General features: G+C 41.4%; 1 protein-coding gene across 1 annotated transcript; it reads left to right on the forward strand.

Annotated features, from left to right (window-relative positions):
• Window positions 1-6567: 6567 nt before the first annotated feature.
• Window positions 6568-22093, forward strand: glud1b (glutamate dehydrogenase 1b). The gene is made up of 13 exons (XM_047608543.1): window positions 6568-7169; window positions 11076-11156; window positions 11459-11514; window positions 11785-11848; window positions 13903-13997; window positions 15262-15441; window positions 17612-17749; window positions 17921-18058; window positions 18167-18247; window positions 18880-19003; window positions 19323-19414; window positions 19702-19764; window positions 21116-22093. The coding sequence occupies exons 1-13, from the start codon at window positions 6773-6775 to the stop codon at window positions 21233-21235; spliced, it is 1629 nt and encodes a 542-aa protein (XP_047464499.1). The 5' UTR covers window positions 6568-6772; the 3' UTR covers window positions 21236-22093.
• Window positions 22094-22515: the final 422 nt, after the last annotated feature.

Consider the following 22515-nt stretch of genomic DNA (forward strand, 5'->3'; position numbering starts at 1 on the left):
CCTGTAACTGCTCCCTGGGCCACGTGGCCTCCCCCAACTTCGACTGTGCCTCTCGTGTGAAGAGAATTTCCCTTTTGTGCGCTTAAATGAGTGATGCGGTATAATTTCATTTCATTCAGTGGTTAAAGATGCACATTTTAGATGCTGATAAGTTTGCAGATTCTCACACGTCTAAATGTGATGCACCAGTGGAAGGTGTTGTTTCAGTTGGACTCAGCCCCTAAATCACCAGCAACTCATTCAGATCTTATCAATCATTCGTCTGATTCAGAACAATCCGTGTTGCCAAAGCAGAAGACCATTTGTATTCCTGTGAGACAGTAGAACGCTGGAAGGATACTGCCGCCATCTAGTGTACGTCTGTGGCCACTGAAACAAGAAGCTTCCTACACAGGGTGTGGAGATGAAAAGTGTGAAACAATAAAATGGCACTGAAAATCAATAAAACTCTTAGTATAAACCCAGCATGCATACGTGTGTGCGTTTGTTTTTGTTACAGTGCTCAGTCTGTTTGGAATTTTTGTTTTTTTTTCTGTTCCCTGTTATCGAGCAGTCACAGGAAAGGGCATCTAGAAAAAAAAAAAAAAGTGAACCTCTGGTCCAGAAATCACAGTGTGGTAGACGTAGAATGTAGACAGAGAAAGGCAGATACAGTAACAGTTCATATGATACTAGCTGTCTTCCTAATACAAAAACAGTATTTGACAGATTTCCCAAACTGTGAAGCATCTCCCGTTGAGGTCCTCCCATATTATAATTAATTATTGCGGAAGTTTTTCCCTTTTGGATCATGGTCATTGTCTTTGTTTTCCACTTTCTAGCAGACACCAGAAAGTTCTGTTCCCCCACCACCTTCACAAAAGTCCCAAGAATAAAGAAAGGCAAACCCAAAATCATGATGCTGTGACCACCATGCTTCACTGAGGCTATGGTTTTCTTTTGCGGATGTGAATTAGAATTAGAAAACCATTTTTGTCCCACAATGGTTAAATTGCAGTTTGCAGCAGCATACAGGGGCCGAACAATAACAAGAATAAAGGGTAGACTGTATAAAAGATAAATGAGATAAAAAATAGAATAGACTAAATAAAATACACGTATTGGCATATATACAAAAAGTATTGAATTGCACAGGCATCAGATGGTTATGCACGTGACGTCACAGCTAGCCAGGTATCCATGGTAACGTCCACTGGGTGGTAAAAAGTGACGAACTGTTGTGCAATTGACTGAACCAACAGATTTGGAAAAAAAAAAAAAAAGAAAGAAAACAGTCAGAGATATATTTTTGAAGATATCTCAAACTGCCAAAGAAAAGACAAGTAAATGGATAGTGTCAACTGGAATCCAGGCACCGAAACCTGGTGTTTTGGTTCACATTTAGTGACAGGTAATTTGAACTTATTCAGTATTTGTTGTTTTGTTTTTGTTTTGTTTTTTTGTTTTTTTTGATGAAGTCATACTTCTTAAGTTACGTCCTGCAGGGCTGTCGGATAAATTGGCCAATGTTGTTGTTTTGGCGTGGGTGTGGCCGACAGTAGCTATTTCAGTTCCAACAATAAATAACAATAAAACAATAAACAGAATATCTGCATCACTCCTTGTCAGCCTTTTAACGTCCAGTCGGACGCTACAGTATTGTATGGCTAATGTTACTGCTCAGTAAAGCTCTAAGCACTAGCATCTTTTATTTAGCTACATTTATCTTAATGAAATTACCTAAAACTAACTGAAACTGAGGCTAGTCCACTTTTCCAAATCCATACTCGTTCGTATGGATCATTGACGAGTCTAATTGTCCTTAATTTGATCTGATAATCCACATTTTCTCAGTGTACTTACTGCCACATTTCATTGTATTTTAGCCCACTCAGGGGGGCGTGGCCCCAGGCGGCAGTGACGTCAATGCATATACCCTCAGTACAGAATGAATGATGCTGCTACATGTGCTGTGTTGTTTTAGTCTCAAACAGGCCTTTTACAATGTTGGTCAAAAACCAGCTCAGTCTTGTTCTCATCAGACCGATACATGATACATCCCCCCCCCCCCCCCCCCCCCCCCCCCCCCCCACGTGGTTCTGGGAGACTCGATGTGTATTTTTTAAAAAATAGTCTGGTTTGAATGTGTATGAATGTGGGCCACTGCGCCTTTAATGTTGTGCTCTGTTTGTCTTCGACTTTTCACGGACATTCTTGGTTCGATAATCTGACTTTTGAGCGTAACTGTCATGCGTTTCAGACTGTGCTTCAAGCCTTTGCAAACTTCTCGCACGTATGCTCGACTCAAAATGTCATATGCCATAGGGGCACGGTGAGGAGCTGTCAGCGCACTCATGTGTACAGTGTCAAAATGCAGGAGGGTGGTGGTGGGGGTTCTAAAATAAGGCTGCGGATTAGTGCATATATATAGATATATAAATGTATCTATATATATGAAGGGAGAGGGAGTCTATATAAAGCAGATGATCATAAGCCCGCAGTTCCTCGAGATGTTTTACAATTAAGTCAGTGATGCTGTTTATAGCTTCATCTGTCCCCTTCACCTTGTTCTTCAAAAGAAAACTCTAATGGGCCTACATTGCTGTCACCATCTGTCTCAGAGTTCATCCGTTGAGCTTAGAACTCCACTGATCATTCATCGTAAGAAAAAAAAAATGTTAAATTCGTTTTCCCATTGGGTATTTCCCCGGTTTACTTTGACCATGCTGGATTTCAAAGTGACCCTGGCAGCTGTTCTAGGAATTCGTGGCCCTGCGTGTTGCATCAGAGGCCAAATCCATTTTCTCCGACCAAGTCTAAGGTACAGACAGTGGCAGATAAGAGGCGGAAGAGCGCCACGTGACCCTGCTGCGCGGACCCTTGTTTACTTTGGTCGCCCATTTCCTCATCCAGCACACCCCCACTGCCGGGTGGGTGTTGTCAGACCGTCAGCCAATTGCAACGCAGTGCTCACCCTTTGAAACAAACCACGATAAATCAGTGTGTGTCAGTGCAGAGAGGGAAACACGAGAGATAGAGAGAGAGAGGTGGAGACAGTAGAATGATATGATTAAAAACTTTATTGATAAAGGAAAGACTGTGCGTCATTAATGGAAAGCAGAGTAGTGCCTGCTTTTCATTTTGGCCGCTTATTTAAGCTGAACCTCCGGTGCAGAAATCACAGTGCTTGCTTGTTGCTTGGTGCACAACAGATCAATTTCTGTAAATGCAGCAGTACGATAAATCACAAAAGTTAAACAAATATCAGAAAGAAGCCGAAAAATAAATAAAATGTGGACAGGAGAAAAACGGATACAGTATCAATTCACATGATACTAGCTTTCTTGTTCCCGATACGAAAAATATTTCCGCCATTTGAGAAAGTACATCCAGAATTCAACAACACACGAACAAAACTGAGCAATGCTGCGCATACACACACCATATATACTCTACAGCTTCTCCACCTGGATGTTTGCTTGATGAACATTGTCGAAATGTAACATTTTTTTACAGCTTGAACTTGAAATTTATGTCGAATATGTGTCCTTTTCCTCCCTGTAGCTTCAGTGGCACACACAGCTTCGGGTAATCTTTACCGCTGTGAACAAACAGACATATTAATCCTCCTACGCTATATCCATCCTTCCTGTTTCTGTCTGTGCTGAGAACTTGTGTGTGGTTTCATCTGAGTTTGCTGTCTGGATACCAGCTTTAATAAACCAATAAAGCTATATGGCCGTGTGGTACAGAGACAGAACAATGAGGCGATAAGCTTTGGCATTGTTGCATTATTGCATTGCACATTGCCTTGATTTTGTGCTGGCTGCAGAGGGTAACGTGGTTTCCATTGATTAGTTTGTCCAGCTGACATCGGACTGATGAAACAGGATGTTGAATACATTTAGATTAAGAGCCTGGGCCACCACACTGTGTCTACCTCTACATGTATTCATTCTGCATGATAAAAATCAGACCCAAAATAAGCACTTATTCGCCTTATTTTTCACATTGCGTAACATTTCTGAGACCATCGAAGTGTATGAATGGATATTTGTACCTGCGCCCCAGGATCTAATCTTATCTCATGTGCAGAGTCCATGGGTGTAAGCCTGGGTCAGGGCCTTAATTAGACAAGCTCAGCACTAAGATTCAGTCTCTCTGTGCCATGTAGAGTAGTAGATAATGTTCAAGTGTGGGGAATAATGTTAACTTTAATGTTATATAAGAGCTACTTACCGCCTCCCCGTCCTATAGTGGGCAGGTAGGTGTTGCAGTGGGGATGTAACAAGCACAAAATGGGCATTGGTCGATGGTAGGACGCATGCATGCTCATCCCCAGGAGTTTATTGATATATGACAAATGACTCACTTGTTAGCACCTACTTAGTGCCAGATTATTTTCAGTTGAAATATAATGTCTCTATGGTGAAACAGACAACACATCATTTATAAACTGGCTAATCAGCAGGTTGTTATACCTTGCCCCTATGCTGAGTCGAAGGACCTCTGATGAAAGTGATCTTGAGCAACCATGTCATTGTGAAGCTCAGCGTACGACACCAGCCATCCCTCACTTTCACTTTCCTCGTGCTGAAATGCCCATTTACACACACAGTGAGCGCCGTGCTGCCCTAAATTACACCTTATCATTAGAACACATGCAATAATACTTGCACGTACTTCCATTCGTGCCCAAACGTGCAGGGAAGGTTAGGCTGTTTTACTTCTGTTTTAAATTGACAAAAACAAACTTCGCTAGGGCTTTATGGTCAAGTTCAGTGAGGCCAAGATGTTTCAAAGATTTCCAATGGAATTCATGAATATTTTTTCACTTTAACATATGGTCAAACTCCTCCAAACCCAATGACTTCTCCAGCTTTGTGGTCCAATTCCTGTTAAGAAATGATAACATGCTAAATACCAGCATATTAGCATGCTGCTGTTAGCATTCATTCAGCCCCATAGAGTTGACTGTCTCATTGTCTCATGCCGCAGAAATTGTAATTAGTCGATTGTTTGTGTTAATAGTCCGATAGCCAGATCAGCTACCTCGTTAAATATTGCTGACCACGAGGGAGATAAATGACTGATGCAGGCCTTTTTAAAAACTCAGACTCACCTTCTCTGGCTTTGTCACCCACCCAGCAGATCAAGAAACTGCTGACGACAGCAGGCCTCGCTAAGATCCTTTGATCGAACCACAAAGTACAAAACTCTGATGATGATCGCTTTGCAGAAGCTAATGAATGACCAAGCTGGTGCACAATATGCATCTGAAAGCTTATACTTCCACCTGACAATGGTTCCCTGACTGACATGGTCCATTCATTTAGAAGTGTCTCTTGAGTTTCACCTTTACCAAACAGACAGGAGAGAATGAACTTCTCATTTATCGTGCAAGGAAAGTAAGAGCATATTTTCACAAGTATTATATGCATATGCTAGCCATGGTTTTTCTGTGAATCTATTAGTAACAGAGGTGGAAGGAGTATTCAAGTACAGTGCATACAATAAGTAACAGCAACAAAGTAATCCTGTCTATGTCACTGGGTCTGACAAACATCTACTGGACACTATTTTGCCAACTACTTTTGTATATTTTCATAATGCTAATTCGGTACATACGTGCATTCTGTAAAACAAACAAACAAAATGATTACACTCATTTTATTTATCATTTCCTTAGACTAATAGCATAATTCCCAATGTCACTTTTTGACTTACTGTTACAATGTCAACGCAAATATACCAATGTAAAGTCACAAACAAATTGATAGGAGTGTAACAGTATATTCCTCTGGTGCTCTTCAGTTTTAGGGACCACAAAGTTGCTCCAAAAATACCAATGTGCTTGCTAAAAATTGTGTTTTTTCTTGTTTTCCAAAACCATTCAAATATGACTTCGGCAATTTTGCTCATAGGCCAATTTCAACCAGGGATGTACGTATCGATTCAGACATATCGATATGTCCAACCTAGACGTGTGTTTCTCAGACTCGATATTCACAACAAAGTATCGATACCATGTGCGATTTCACGAGAAATATTTATTTTTATGGCACCGAATGTGTAATCAGTTCTAATAAAGTAAAAATAAATAAATAAAAAATGCCCCCACATCCGAGACAGACCTCTATGGTGGAAACCCTTGAGGGAGGGGGGCAACAGTCAGCTATAGTGAAAATACATCACAGTGGCCAGATCACTCTGTCTGGTCCAAAATAATTATTTTCACTTTTGTTTGAGAGTTTTCATTATCATTATTATTATTATTATTATCATTATTATTATTAATAATAATAATAATAATAATAATAATATGAAAATAATCATAATATTTATTTTTGAATGTGACTGTCTTCAACTGCTCTGATTAAAGAGAAGTCTGATGTTTGTCAGCTTGTGTAATTCTTAGAGATAAAAAAAAAATACACATGCAGACCTCTAAAAGTATCGGGATATTCGCTTTGGTATCACTTGGTATCGGGTCGGACGGAAAAATATAGTTGTATCGAACATTCCTAAAATGAACTGCGCAAACTCGTGAGCGCGCCTCTGTCGTTCCTCCTCTTCCGCGTGTATGTGTGTGTGTGTGTGTGTGCGCCCCCTTGGCTCGAGCTGCCTTTTAAAGCAAACGGACACGCGTGTCATTCTCCCACTCGGCCAGAGGACGGGACACGGTGAGAAGCTGCTGTGTCGCCCATTCTTCCCTCCCTCTCCACTGTCTTTGTTGCTTCGCTGCCTTCTATTAGTTGGTTTTCCACGGTTCCGCTCCGCGTCAGTGTCAGCCATGTATCGCTACTTCGGGGAGCTCCTGACCCGGTCCGCGGGCAGTGCCCTGGCCTCGGGTTGCGTGGACTCCGCTCTCCCGGCGTCCTCGTCCCTGATGCGGGTCCGTCGCTATGCCGACGCGGCCGATCAGCCCGACGACCCGAACTTCTTCAGGATGGTCGAGGGCTTCTTCGACCGCGGTGCCACCATCGTGGAGGACAAGCTGGTGGAGGACCTGAAGACCAGGGAGAGCCCCGAGCAGAAGAGGCACCGAGTGCGCGGCATCCTGCGCATCATCAAGCCGTGCAACCACGTCCTGAGCGTGTCTTTCCCCATCAAGAGGGATAACGGGGAGTGGGAGGTGGTGGAGGGATACCGCGCCCAGCACAGCCAGCACAGGACACCGTGCAAAGGAGGTAAAAAAAAAAAAAAAAAAAAACGGAGCCAACCCCTCCCCCGCCGGCCCCTCCGTGCTTTAGCCCTAGCGAGCAGGTTAGCATTAGTTAGCAGAAATGTTGACTTGTTTAAACAGCACAAATCGCCCCATACAGCTGCTGCCAACAGCTGCTACACTAGTTAGAAGCCACCAGCTGCTCCAGCTATTATATCCTTTTCCAAACCATACAGCCAAATGCATTCAGAGGGGGGCTTAAACAATGGCTGCATGTTTGTGTTTTTTTTTTTTTTTTTTTGTCACACCTGCGCAGTGCCCTCATGACACTTTTGCAGCAGTTTTACAGTGACCTTCCTGCTCACCTGTGGCTGCACTTGGACTCGCAGCTATTGAGGCTAACAGACACAGCAGCATCCGCACTTTGATAAGATAAGATAAGATGGGTTTTATTTGTCACATGCACAGTCATACGTGGTGCAGTGCACAGTGAAATGCATTGTTGTACCTGCAGCCAGTGGTAGAAAAGTAGTTGAAACCGTAATACAGCACGCTAGATTAAAAAAAAAAAAAAGAGAAATATACAGGTATAGATGTATGACTGAGAAAAATAAGCTGTAAACTTGAGATGTAAACCTGAAAGGGGTGTAGTGTATATACATGAATTTACAATATTTTTTTGTGGTCTGATTCCAGTTTAAACTATCCATTTCATTGTTTGTTAGCTGTCAATCCAATGTCAGCATGGGTTCACTAGTTTATTTTATTGCTATCGCCAGTAATGAGGTTTAGATCTCTAAATGTTTTGTTAAGTGTGATTCATTGGGAGAGCGAGGACCATCCTGAGGGCATCAGGTGTCATGTCATTGAGCACTCCTGGCCTTTTCACCTCATACGTGCTACAGGTTGACCATTGACTACTCGCACTGACGCAAGTATGCGTCAAGAGCAAGGCAAATACCCAACGCGTGGTCCTTGTTGTATGGCAGCTTTTGCGCAAAATAAGATATATGCTCTTTAGGTTCAAAGTTCAAAGGATCAACGCGGAGGCATCAGCCGCGGTGCACTCTGGGTGAATGAATAGCGTCTGAAAAACGGGAGGCGTTGAAGGTGGGGAGGGGGGCGGTTGTGCTTCAAAGCCCTCCGATTTGTCAGCGGTGTGACAGGTGGGGGAGGGTTATTTGGAGAAGGGGCATTCTCGGGTTGGAAAAAGTCGTGGCGTCCGGTTAGCCGGCCAGTCAAAAGCCGCGTTTTGCTGACCTGGTATTAATTGCTTCCTCTGCACATGCCTGCATGCAGCGAATGCAAACGTATTCCGAGGAGGTTTACTTCTGCAGTTATGGCAACCAGATAAAATGTGCAATTAAAGAATCCGTGCCTGAACCACTTAAAAGTAATGGCACCCACTTTATGCAGCTGTGGAGGTGAAATCAATGCCGTTGAAGTGGTTTCTTTTAAGTTATCCACCTCATAACAGCCTCAGTTGATCTTAGCATGAATCAAAACCATCCTACAATAACCATCCTTTGCAGTTCCCTTCTCTCTTGCTGCCTTATCCATATCAAAATGGGTTGTAAAAAAAAAAATGTTAATGAATGTAAAACACATCCAATTTCTAAAATGAAACAAATGCTGGCACCAGTCCTGCAAGAGACCCATCCGATCAGTGGCCTAGACCCAGACGATAAGCAGTTGTCACAATTTATAATTGCCCAATGTTCAAGTACGACCGATCCTTTATGTCAAATCCCCAGACGGTATGGAAGGACATGAGTGAGGGCTGTTATCTTTAAGTCTGTTTAATCATTGATACAGTGCGTAGACCCTCATCTGTTCAGATCAAAGTGCAAAGGGTGTTTTCGTATGTGCAATTTTTTTTTTTTTTTGTTCATCTACCCCCTTTGACAGCCTCATACTGGACCACACTGCTTTTTGCCAGACATGAAAACACTAGATGTGGTGTGTACGTGGGTATGCACGGTCGTTCTCACGTCTCTGGAGGGAGGCCACTGAAAGTTAGTCTGGTCTGCTGCATACTTCTTCTCCTTTCTGTGCAGAAGTGGTATATTTCACGTGCCCGTTTAGTGGAACTGATTTTCTCTAAAATGAATGTTTGATGCCATGTAGCGTAATTTAAGTTGAGGCTGCTCGAACCAAATAGGTGTTTAACTCCACACACTGGATTGTTACACTGAAATAATAACATCCTGCTCACACTATATGTCATGCACATCAGCAGTAATGGATTTAAAATTTAAAATGTTCCCAGAAATGAATCACCATACCACTATAGTTTATGGTATCTAGCGATTGTTTAAAATTGCTGAGATCTGTTGATTCAACTATGTTTTCATTTTGGAGGCTGTGGTTTGTATTATTGAAACGTTTTAGTCGGTGGGATAGGCTGAAAAACAGAAAAACTCTCGTGCTTTAATTCAGTCCAGTTTAACCGCACCATAAACCACATTCTCTAAAATGATTACTCAGTTAAATTTCCTGAATTTCCACTTTTCTTATGCCATTTCACTATAATCTGAACACTGTAATAGCTGTGAAGGGGTATAATAGAATGCATTAGTTTTCTATAGTGTATGTAATTAACTGACATTAACACTAACAACAACATAGCTAATTGATGGCATAATTAAAATAGCCCACCTTAAAAAGTGTTTATGCGCAGAGTAAATAAACTTGAAATGCACCATTATTCAATCTAAGTTGTTTTAAAATGAATCTATGTTTATAGAATAAAACCTCTCTTTTATGTGTTGGGCCTCAAAGCCTGACTTGAGCAACCGAGCTAGCCTGGGTGCTGCAAAAAAAAATCAGAATTTCTTTTTTTAAAGAAAGAAAAATCCACCCTCCGTTTGAGAGGAATGTGTTTACGGATCTGTTTTGGTTCTCGTTGCTGTGCTGGGCTGCTGACTGGGAGGGTGGATGAATGGACGTTAGGATGGGGGATGGTTAGGCAAGCGGGCCTTTTTATTTTCCTTTAATTTGATCAGTGTGCTCAACTGTGGTGTGCAGTAACTCAGCTGATCTTCGGCTGAATGGAACTGAAGTAAAGGGGAGAGCGTCAGCAGCACGAGGAAAGATGGTGCTTTGTTTTTCACAGTTTGGATTTCTTCTCAGCCAAAAGTGCAATTCAGTACTACAGCTTTCAGAGACTGTAAAGCTCTGGCTGTACTAATAGAAATGGGCACAAAATGATGCCGTCAGATGGCACTTAAAGGTGACTTCATAGTGGGAGGGCTTATACTTGTGCTTTGTAGGTTTTTGCTCGCAGCTGTAGACCCATAAATGGACCTGCGCCGTGTTTTTGTTAAATCAGTTTGCAGTATCCTCTCTGTGCCCTTGGGTTTCTCTTTGCAGGCTAACTGTGGATGTGCTATTTTTATCATTGTTCTGTGCCAATGACATGGAGTAGTGTGGCATATGCAGCTTGGCTGTACAATCTCGTATAACGTTGCACATGTTACTCTGGCAATGGTAGTAAACGCTAGACGGCGAGAAATTATTACTCGAGGGTTGGGGTCAGAATAGACGGCTGGGATTGGTTCGTTTGAAATCCGCCCACTCATTGCTATTATCTTCACTCCCAGACACAAATGGTGATCTCTGGCCTGTTCATATGGTCTTGCATAGTTGCGGAGGGCATTCTGTTAGAATGAGCCCAGTCAGTTTTTTCCATAGCTCTGATTCTCTGATTTTATTTTTCTGTAAATGTAAACAGGAATTTCCTCATGTTACAGTGTGGACATTTAATCGACTGTCGGTTCATAAGGCATCTCACCTTCTAAACTAAATAATAAAAATGTCAATATACTAGTCAGAACTCTTTTGTCTTAATATAGAATACCATGTTATACCTTTTTGTGTATGATAGTTTGTGTGGAGGCTGTGTTATAAATCGCTGCTGTTTCTCTCTCAGGTATCCGTTACAGTACTGAAGTATCTGTGGATGAGGTGAAAGCCCTGGCCTCTCTGATGACCTACAAGTGCGCTGTTGTTGGTAAGTAGTGAACCTTTGGGTTGCTCTTTTTTTTTTTTATAACCCTCTCTGCATACGCCAGTAAGTCATTATAATGTGACCACTGACAAGTTAACATTTCGCCCTCAAGGTTGAGGTTAGAATCAGGGAAGAAAGGGCAAGTAGAAGGATTTGAACAACTTAAACGCCTCTCTAAAACTGCTGTATATTTTGTTTTCTGATTACACATTAAGAAATGAGAATCTACGTGCGCGTCTTGATGTGTTTGAATAAAAATGTGTGTATGTTCCAGTGGTTTTTAAAGCTCTGTTATTATCATCCAGATGTGCCATTTGGGGGAGCCAAAGCTGGAGTCAAGATCAACCCCAGGAATTACTCTGTAAGCTTTCTAATGTCAATACTCCTCTCTCACACTCTCTTGTTTGGGACAGGAATTAAGTTGGGTCTATGTTTTTGTATCTATATCTAATTTTAGTTAAAATGTCATCTCTTTTTAATCCATTAATGGTGCCAGCAGTGTTGTTTATGGGGTCAGAGACTTCTGTCCCATTCTATTGATGGATACGAGATAAAGGGTTTTTTATAAAGCTTTGACTTGACTGAACCTTTATTAAATGCCCCTCTCCCTAAAATCTACACTTTGTTGCAGGATAATGAGCTGGAGAAGATTACCAGGAGGTTCACCATTGAGCTGGCCAAGAAAGGTTTCATTGGTGAGTTCCAGTGTGCAAACCAGATACAATACTGCTCTTCCCTGCTTGGTATTTACACTGCTTCACAAAATACTGCGCTGGTTTTCTTGTCATGGGTTTTTTTCCACTGAGTTAAATGGCTGCCAGTGAATGTTTGCATTCACTGAACATGATCCAGCTCTGTTTACTCGGTAGAGGTAGCTCAGGGTGTGTCTTTGTCAACTGAAGATGGAGTCAACATGGTGGTAAACAGACAATGGGAAATGGGATAAAAGCTAAACTACTTCTTAATGTAAGTAGCAGTACAGCTGGTGAAGAATAGCTTTTTGTAACGAGTAAAAGTAACACATTAAACATTAGACTGAATTACAAGTATGTTGATACCGATTATTCTGAAATGATCTTGCTGAAGCTGCTAAATGTCAGTGTTGAAGTCAGACAAAATGAAGCTAATAGGGGAAGTGCCACCGAAATCGAGTGAGTCTTGTGGTAACCATGAAATCCAAACCAAAAAAAACATTAAAAACACCATCAACATAGAACAGATTGGTCTCTATGGACCCTTTCATGGCCTACGTCATGACATTAGCTGGAGGCAGAACAAGGGAAAGCTTGAGGCTAATGTCACTTTCAACCATGAAAATGTCGTCTTGCTGTATTTTTGGTGCCAAAACTGGAAAATCAAAAACACTAAGTTGAAGTTTTATCGCATACCAGCCACTGCCAGCCGTAGACAACTTTGGTTTGGCTTTGGCAATTAAAAGAAAGGATTGGAGTGAGACAATCAACAACATGCACACTTCTTATCAGATAAGATAATATGTAATACATCATCAGTTTCAGCCTGGATAATGTTATGGGTTAGACAAAATCGTGACTAAAATTACGCAAAGTTAATCATTATTTCTGGGATTCTTGATTCAGGTTAATGCTAATGCTAACCGCCAGGCAATGCAGCATTAATTGTGTGTTTCAGGGGATTGTCCAAGCAGTTTTGCAGTTGTTTTGCTACGCTACCCTCCACAGATCCCTAAAATATGCATTTTCCTCATCCAAAACAGTCCATTTAAATATGCTAACTGTTGTAAACAAGCATCAGTGTTTGGTATGTTTTGCCTCCGATTAAGCCCCACCCCTCAAAAGACATCACATTGTTTACAAACTGTGAAGGAGTCTATAGCTAATTTTGGAGCTGATATTCTTGTAATTTACCACCCATATATGATCAGGGCGTGGTGGCTTCGAGTTGGGCTGCAGAGTTTGTGCATCTAACTGGTGAGAAGGGGGCAGCCATCTTGATATACGATGACCTAAGGAACATAAGGGCTTCATTGCTTTCACTCTGTATTATTTATCAGTTGTTGTATCCGCAAAGTGCAAATACAAGCATGAAAAGAGTAATGACTGCTTCTCAGTTCTAGTGAAGTGAAGGAGCAAATCAGTACTGATCTTTAGTAAACACACTTTACTTTCCCACCACTGATTTTATACACATCTTACTAGTCATTTGGTCTTTTAGTGGCAGTTGGCTGACAGAGATTGGACATGGTGCAGGGTCAAAACATTCCAACATATTTATTACAAGTTGGCCCTGAGGGAGAACGTATCATAACAACATAGTATATTATAATGGTCAGTTCAGCTGGTTCTTGGGGTGGAGGTGTATATTTAGTACTGGGTCACATGCAAATACCATGTAAATGTGTGTAAGGTGTTTAGGTCAAACAGAACAGGGAGGTGCTGTAACTAGTGGAAAGGAATATTTGTGTCATTTGGTTTTATACCAGGCCCTTCTTTGCTAACGTAGAAGTAACGCATGTTTCTGGCCTGTACTGTCTATGTCGACGTGCCTGCTTTTGTTTTTGAATGAGACTCTCTCAAGGGTACATGTATTTGTGTCACACGACCTGGTTCTCATATTCCCTGTCCCGCTCAAGTGTATGCTGCTTTCAACAAATGAATGGCAACTTGTATATTTAGCAGAAGCACCTAAGCATGTGAAGTTTATGCTTCTGAGCTCAGTGACTGGCGTGCGTTCCTCAAACTCTCCCTCCCTTCCTGTCCCCGTTCATCAGGACCTGGCATCGACGTTCCTGCCCCAGACATGAGCACTGGAGAGAGGGAAATGTCCTGGATCGCGGACACATATGCCAACACCATTGCACACACTGTGAGTTCTCTGTCTTGTATAACAAAAACATGTGCAGCCAATCTGTCTGACTTGGTTGAGGATTTGGTACAAATTTTAAAATAGGCCAGAAAAAACAAGGAGTGAGTCACATGTAAACCATGAGCAGTGGTTTCCTGCCTCTCCCTTTTCCCTCTCAACCACGGAAACATTCTTCCTCTGGTAAATGCAGCTTTTTTCAGACTGAGGCCTCTGTGTATTTGGGTTATCAGTTAATCATTCTACTATCAAAGCCTGTCAAACACAGCTTATTTGACCAAACATGGAAAATATTTGTAATGCGTGCGCTTTGCACATGAGAAAAGTGAGCTGCAGTAGACACTAGACTTGAGCTGGGAGATCACTGTCCTGGTGAGGGCGGATTCTGTGAGGGCGTGCTGCTCCGCAGCAAACAAGAAACTTGAGACGTCAACTTGAGAATAAACGATTAATAGGAAAAACTTAATGGTGGCTAGTGGAGACAGATGCTTTTTATGTTGAGATGTGCACATGTCACATTCGTGTGATGTGTTTTTACTTAAGTCAGTCAAAACTGAAAATGCATAAGTCGAAGGTTAGAGACTTTAAAAGTTGTTATCTGGTCTTCTTCACAGTCCCCTCTCGTCTCTAGCCTCCCCTCACCCTTTCCAGTCATGTGCCCTCTGTTCCATACAGCCCCAACCGAGCTTTGGAGTGGGTGACACATGCCTCCTCTGTGTAGTGTGCATGAATGTTCAGTCAGTCAGCTGCCACTACATAACATTTTAATGCATGCATCAAGCAGCCAGACCCATGTCCTTAAACTGAACTTGAAGTGGGAGGAAAACTGTTCCACTGATGGCCACTAGATGCAGATTTCCAAAGTAAATAGCCAGACGTAGTCAAAGGTTCACCTCATTTACAAGTTTTTCTTGTTCCATCACTCCCTGAAAAATTGCTTTAGTGTTTCTTTTTAGATGCATTCCTTACTATCGATAAAACTTTGCAAATGTCAGATCATGTTAAATGCTGCAATTAAATTATTTTAATGTGCAGGATTCACATTAGGAAATGTTCAATTTGCACCAGCTGCAGTCTAGGAACCCATGAGTAAATAAGTATCCATTTTGTGATAATGTGAATATCAGTCTGTTCTGCTACCTAATTTGGAGATAGACAGTCAGTTAAAATTTTTAAATCTATGACGTTTGGGTTTCATTTCATGTTTCTTCAAATTGGTGTGCTGGACGATGACGGTCTAATCTTTCTTTTTACTTTGTGTTTCCAGGACATCAACGCTCATGCATGTGTGACTGGCAAGCCCATCAGCCAGGGAGGCATCCACGGACGTATCTCGGCCACTGGTCGTGGAGTTTTCCACGGCATTGAGAACTTCATTAACGAGGCTTCTTACATGAGCATGTTGGGATTGACTCCTGGCTTCCAGGACAAAACCTTCATCATCCAGGTACAAAGACACACACACACACTCATAGTTCTCATCATAGTAGTAACATTTGACTGGAGGAGATCATGAATGTCTTGTAATTCATTTGCTCACTCAGTACGTTTACATGCATGTGGAAAAAAAAATAATTATTGCCTTAATCCAACTTTAACTGGACAACTTAAACTCATGTTAAAGCATTACTCCGACTAATATCGGAGTTCTCCTTATCCGGCTAAGATAAGGAATATGCTTAATCGGACTTTAACTAGACAATGCGTGTGCACATGCCCCACAACGGCTGCGTTGGCGTATGACCCCACAACAAAACATCCAAGAAAGCTGCTCGCAGAAGAAGAAGGTAAACGGAGCCAGTAGAAGAACCATCTGAGGGATAGCACCATCGTATCTGAACTAGCAGTAGCGTGCACATTAGTAGAAACTAGAAAAGCTGTACTACTATCCATCTTGTTGTTATTTTTATATGACGTAATAGGTCAGCCAGAAAGGGCCTGTATTAACCCGCTGAAAAGACGCATATCGCCACCTAGTGTGGTGGAGGAGGAGGACATGTTCCCGTCAGTTATTTGATTTTCTCCATTGCATGTAAACTGGGGCAAGGACCGCATTCAGAAAGTCGAATTGTGAGCACAGCTCGATTAAGCTGTGCATGTAAACGCACTGACTGATGTTCACAGGATTTAAGGTTTCATTAGATATCATGAGGGTTTTAGAGCTGCGCCTCAATCAAGCCCACACCATCTGTTTTTCTCAAGCCCTGATCTCCTCAGCCCATGCAGATAGCATGAGCTGAAGTTTCCCCTTTGTACAAGTGAAATGATGACTCAGTGGAGAAGTATTTGCCAGTTAACAGAGAAACTCAGTTCTCTGCTAGTCTGAAAGAGTTTTCTTATGCTAGCTTATTGCTATTGTTTTTCTCTTGACATATGTTTGGGGAAAGCAAAATGACAAAAATACAATAATAAACATCGTTGTCCTCTATGCGAATACACTGACTTAAACTGTTATCCTGTGAAAAGAGAAGTGAATGTGTGAAGGGGGGCAAAAAAAGTCAAAGGGCAGCGTTCTCATCAGGAGTTTCACTTCCTTTTGTCACATGGCAGCTCCTCACGTGTTATGGGCACACACTCCATCTTCCTAGAATGTTTTCCATACATACCTCGTTTCATGACGTCACCGCATTCTTGTTAAACAGCCTCTCCAGCCAGTCACTCAGCGACATGGCTCTGTAACATAGAGCCAGGGTTCCCTTTTCGCTCTGTTTCCTTACAGGATGTTTATCACATCCTCAAACAGAGGACTTTTTTTTTATAGAGGTTTGCAGAGAGGCACATTCTTTTTATTTCAACGAAAATAAAGGAGGACAGTGAGGGGTATAGTCAGGGAGTAACGTCACTGAAGAGGTGAAGGAGCGGTGACGACAGATGAGTCGTGACGTAGACCTACAAAAAGCTGATCCCTGTGTGTGTTTGAGGATTACTTGGGTACTGGGATTAGATTTTCTTAGAGAATATTAGTGCGAAAGGAGAAAGCAGATCTCTAGTGTGGTATTAGGAACACAACAAGGTCAGTTTATTTATTTCATTCTTTTTCTAGTGAAGTAGTATTTTCTTCCTCCCCTTATCCCCGGGTCTGTTCTAGCCAATGCCTGGCTCCGTTGTGTGTACACTGAGGTTGGGTATTAAGTGACCGTTGAATATACGGCAATGTGTTACATCTGGGGTTAGGTTTTAGATGATTGAGTAATGTTGCAAAGTGGTGATTGGCATTGCTTTATGGCATGGATTTGCAGAGTTACTTGTTTTTACATTTCATTCATATCTAAATGATGCAGACATTAGAAACAAATGCATTGTCGTGACAGTGCATTAAAATTTAATGACTGTTTTATGCCCAGTTTATGCAGGAAGGCGGTGATTCAGCTGCATGATCATTTTGGAGGATGTAGTTTGTGGTGCTGGTTGAATTAAACATAAAACCCTAGTGTTGCCCTTTGACAAAAATCGGATTGTCAAAATAGCATGTGTCAGTGCAACACAATACAATTCAGAGCAAAGAGAATAAATGGCATCAGTTTTCTGAAGATAATGTTATTACCTAAACTGGCCACACGATGGCACCAGAGCATGTGATTCCATGTATGTGATGATCTTGCTGTGGCTTTTCTCAGGGCTTTGGTAATGTGGGTCTCCACTCCATGAGGTACCTGCACAGGTTTGGGGCCAAGTGTGTGGGCATCGGTGAGATTGATGGAGCCATCTACAATCCAGAGGGCATTGACCCCAAACAGCTGGAGGACTACAAACTGGTACCAGCACATCTGTCTTCTCCCTATCCCTATAGTCTTTCTTCTTTTCTCTTTATTCATCCATTCTTCTTTTTGCTCACTCAGACGTCACTCACTAATTTTCAGTGAATACAGATGCTTCCATATATTAATAAACATTCTGATTTTTTTTTTTTTTTTTTTTTGCTGCAGCAACACGGCACTATTGTGGGCTTCCCGGGAGCAAAACCCTACGATGGGAACATTTTGGAAGCAGACTGCCACATCCTGATCCCTGCGGCCGGAGAGAAGCAGCTCACACGTCACAACGCTCCCAAGATCAAGGCCAAGGTACCACATACTCACAAAAAGCGGTATCATTTAAGTTGTCCTTTAGATTCAAGGCAGTTTGGTCGCTGTCGTGAAGTATGTTTATTTAATTTATTTATTTTTCTCCAGATCATTGCAGAAGGTGCCAACGGTCCCACCACTCCAGATGCAGACAAGATCTTCCTGGAGAACAACGTCATGGTTATTCCTGTAAGATCTTTTCACTATTTGCATGGATGCAAGTGGAATTTAAACTTTATTCAACTTTATTCAGAGTTAATCCTGCGGCTCAGTGAATGAGGGGGCCAGCTGTAACTGTTAGCATTAGCTTGTTGGACTTGACTTCGGTGACTCGACCTGCAGCCTTGGAAGTTTGGAAGCGATGCGGCAGAAAGTTAATGAATGGGAAGAATAAACCTTCTTAGGGCGGAAATTGATAAAAGGAAGCATGATGGTTTTCCTGACAGCATTTATTGTTGATGTGAACTCTGTTACCACCTGAGTACATCTGGTCTTAAATGCCTCTTGCTGACTTAGTACAACATTGACAAATTTAACTGACTGACAGTGATTTGTTCCTTGGTAAACTTTATCATTTTGAATGTATGCATTTGTAAACCTTGCAGTTGAAACCCAAACAATGGCAATTTGATAACATCACGTAGACAGATTTTTTTCTCTGTTGCTTGCTTTTTACACATTGTGATTATTTCAATATGACAAGTACGCGTTATTGTAGTGTTTTAATCAAATAATATGTACAGTACATTTAACAAGACATTTCTACAAACAGAGCAGTGCAGACCGTTACTAACAGGACGATGTTGTGTTTCGTCTCGCAGGACATGTACCTGAATGCTGGTGGTGTGACTGTATCTTATTTTGAGTGGCTGAAGAATCTCAACCATGTCAGTTATGGAAGACTGACCTTCAAATACGAGAGGGACTCAAACTACCACCTGCTCAGTGAGTACAAGACGGATCTGTGATTCCACAAAAACCTACAGACAAACTAGACCATTACACCATTAAATTTCCTTTACCTGATATGTCAACCCTTGTTACAATTCTTAAACAGTTATACACACACACACACACACACACACACACACACACACACATACATACATACATAATTACATAGATAGAGAGACAGAATAATTATTTTCCATATATGGTAAAAGAAATGATCGGTGCCAAGTTGTGAAACCAATTTAACTGATACGAGTTATTCTGGAGTTTATGGTTGACCTTATTTCTCCTTTTCCATTGCTCTCTTGTCCAGTGTCTGTACAGGAAAGTTTAGAGAGGAAGTTTGGTAAGCAGGGAGGACCCATCCCCATCGTACCTACTGCTGACTTCCAGGCCAGAGTTGCTGTGAGTAACAATCATTGTCCTACACACATCCATGGTCAGACTAGTGCTGGTTAGACACAGACAAGAAATTCATCTCTAGCAAATTTAATGTGTATCACACTGTAGAGTCCCACACTGACACTGAAAAGATTGTATTTGTTACCCAATCGGCTTCAGACAGAATAACAAGCTGCTAGAGAATACGGATGAAACCCCTCAGGTCCTGGAGGATTAACCAAATTACAACCACAGTCAGAAGTGTTCCTCTGAGTTCTGTTGTGGTGTTAAGATACTGTCTTCATTTACAGGGTGCTTCTGAGAAGGACATTGTTCACTCTGGTTTGGCTTACACCATGGAGAGATCTGCCCGGGTAAGTAATCACACAAAGCTGTTTTAGTGAACAGGTACCATAGTAAACATACAGCACTTTGAAATGTTGGAAATACCAGCGCTGTGGTTCTTAAATGTTTTCTCCATTCTATATACATATATATATATATATCTCATATCGGTATTTCTATGAATTCCCTAAATGGTCAGTTTTTGGATAAAAATCCATAATGGGGAAATAATATTGAGTTCCCCTTTGGCACAAATAAAGTGATTTGAATTTAATAATAGATAGACTTTGACTTTGAAAGGCCTCGAATGAGAGTCAAATTGAGGCGTCACAATTGAAAGGTATTCAAAGCAGAGTGGGTAGAGAAACCAAAAGCTTTTTATTCCCAGTTCGTTCCTTATTTCTATGGAGAAAAGAGCATAAATATCCAGGAACCAAACCAAGAAGAGCCTTACAAATCATAAGTCATAGCGTCATAAGCGCTTTAAATGAAAATTTCCCATCAATAATTAAACCGAGGTATTTTTAAGTAGAGACCAGCTCTAGAGCTTTACAGGGGACGGTTTTAATTAAGGGGATATTCTCTGGGAGAACTGATGAATTTGGGAAAAAAAAACAAAAAACATCAATTTGGATTCATCAGCATTTAAAACCAGTTTCAGTCTCTCCAGGTAAGTCTGTGCTACACCAAATGCGAACTGCAAGAATTCAGAGTTGAGGATCTCGTGTATGAAAAATTCAGATTTGGCCTTCTTGATTAGAAAGGTAGATTTGTTGCAGAGCTGACAAAAAGTGATCCTATCAGCCTCCGGTTTTGTTTTCCGTGCTTTGTCCCAGGCATGACCTCTTTCTTTAAGGAGTTTTCCAGTTTTCAGTGGAAACTGAAATAATAAAAAGTGCTGGTAAATCATAAAGATAATTTTAAACAGACGAGTCATGTGCTTTGTTTGATCTCAAAGGGGCGGTGATGAGCTTTCACTGTCAACAGAGTTAACTTGGGAAAAATGGTTGGAAAGCATCAAACTAGTTTCAGTTCATTCATTTCCAGAGGAATGTGGATTTATGTTCCTAAAGCTAAAAGGACCATAATTCTGTAATTTACTCTCTCCAGCTCTTGGAAAAGGTCGATCATTTTGCCAGCAGGCTAAGAAATGATACCATTTCATGTGTTGTATTAAGAAAAAGTCATTACATTGAATTCTTTGTGATATTAAAAAGTAATTTAAATCCAATCTAAATAAATCTCTAAACGTGTTCTCATTAGGTTGGCTTTATCTCTGGTCTCGTTGACAAGTCTCCTGACTCAACACATATCCAGTTAATAAGAAAACTAACTTTGTAATCTTCTGTTTTTTAACATTTTTTTTTTTTTTTTTTTTAGCAAATCATGCGCACTGCAAGCAAGTACAACCTGGGCCTGGACCTGCGGACAGCTGCCTACGTCAACGCCATTGAGAAAGTCTTCAAAGTCTACAATGAGGCGGGGCTCACCTTCACATAAACAGCCAATCAGGGCCGAGCTTCTACCCTTCCCTCCTGCTATTAATCCCCCTCTTCTTGCTCCTTCCACCTCCTAGAAAAGCCTTTGGAACATATCACTGTTTACCGCCGCTCTTTCACACACACGCAGCGACACTTTGGCTAGCCTGGTATTTATCCTGTGATCTTTGTGCCGCCATTATTATATCTCTGCGACTCTGTTTAGATATCGCCATGTTCTTGTTTTTTCCCCGAGGTTGCACTCACCATAAAAACAGAACATCGCAAGAGAGAGAGAGACAGAGAGAGAGGAAGGCCCCGTCCTACCCTCAGCTGTCATGTGTATGTTGTTGTATGGCAGTCATGTTCACAGCGCCCTATTTGTGATCGCTGAGTGCATGTGTGACTCTCTAGTTGTGGTTGTTTCATATGACAGCACTACAGTTGCCTTATTTCAGAAAGAGGTCTGCTCTTAAAGGGAGAGGGCCGTTTCAGTTCTAAATAAAAGGGATTTAGGTTGAACTTCTTGTGAGTATTAATAGTCCTTTTATTACACACGTTTGTCTTCTCACTCTTAAGGTGTGAAGGTTGGTTAGGATTCAGTAGATGTTCTCCTGCTCCTGTCCCCTTCATTTTTCCTCTATTACCGCTCGCTTCATCTTTAACGCAGCTTCTCCCCGACTCCTCCGCTGGCCAAGAAAGAGGAGCAGGGATGGGGCGAGGTGTCACTGTGATCGCCCTGTCCCTGGCTGATTATCCCTCGGTTTTAACCGTCCAGTTCCTTAGCATTAAAATTATTAAGGAGGACATTACTTTCTACTTTTATTTTATTCATGTTTTTTTTTTTTTTTTTTTTTTTTTTGGAAACCAATAAAATGTTCAGAAAGAGATACTAAGATGTGCCATTGCGTTTGTTTCATGAAATCTACATGAGGAAAATGAAAACGGTCAACAAGTAGTTCGAGTTCGTAGTACAAAATGGATATAGAAGGCACGCACATAATTATATGAATATATGGAAGAAGGAAAAATTAACATATTGTAATGTACGTATATGATTAGTGTAGTAGGACTGTTCAATTACTATTTCAGTTTGACTCTGCAAGGTATAAAAGTTGCTCCTGTGTCTAATCCTAAATCCTGGGTGTCTTTTTCAGACTTTCTGATCTGTGTCAGTGTATTTACTCTGATCAGCCATAACATTAAGACTACCCAGTAATAGTTGCTGGCCATTTGAAGGCATTTGAGCATCTTTCTGCCAGAGCATCCCTAAACCTGCAGTTCTTATGAGGTGTCCCTGCT

Source organism: Mugil cephalus, chromosome 16, assembly GCF_022458985.1.
Source record: "Mugil cephalus isolate CIBA_MC_2020 chromosome 16, CIBA_Mcephalus_1.1, whole genome shotgun sequence".
NCBI lineage: Eukaryota > Metazoa > Chordata > Actinopteri > Mugiliformes > Mugilidae > Mugil > Mugil cephalus.

Coding starts and splice junctions, on each gene's coding strand:
- glud1b (XM_047608543.1), top strand. CDS start 6,773: ATGTATCGCTACTTCGGGGAGCTCCTGACCCGGTCCGCGGGCAGTGCC. Junction 13,998..15,261: donor CCAACACCATTGCACACACT/GTGAGTTCTCTG, acceptor TTGTGTTTCCAG/GACATCAACGCTCATGCATG. Junction 18,248..18,879: donor ACAACGTCATGGTTATTCCT/GTAAGATCTTTT, acceptor TTCGTCTCGCAG/GACATGTACCTGAATGCTGG.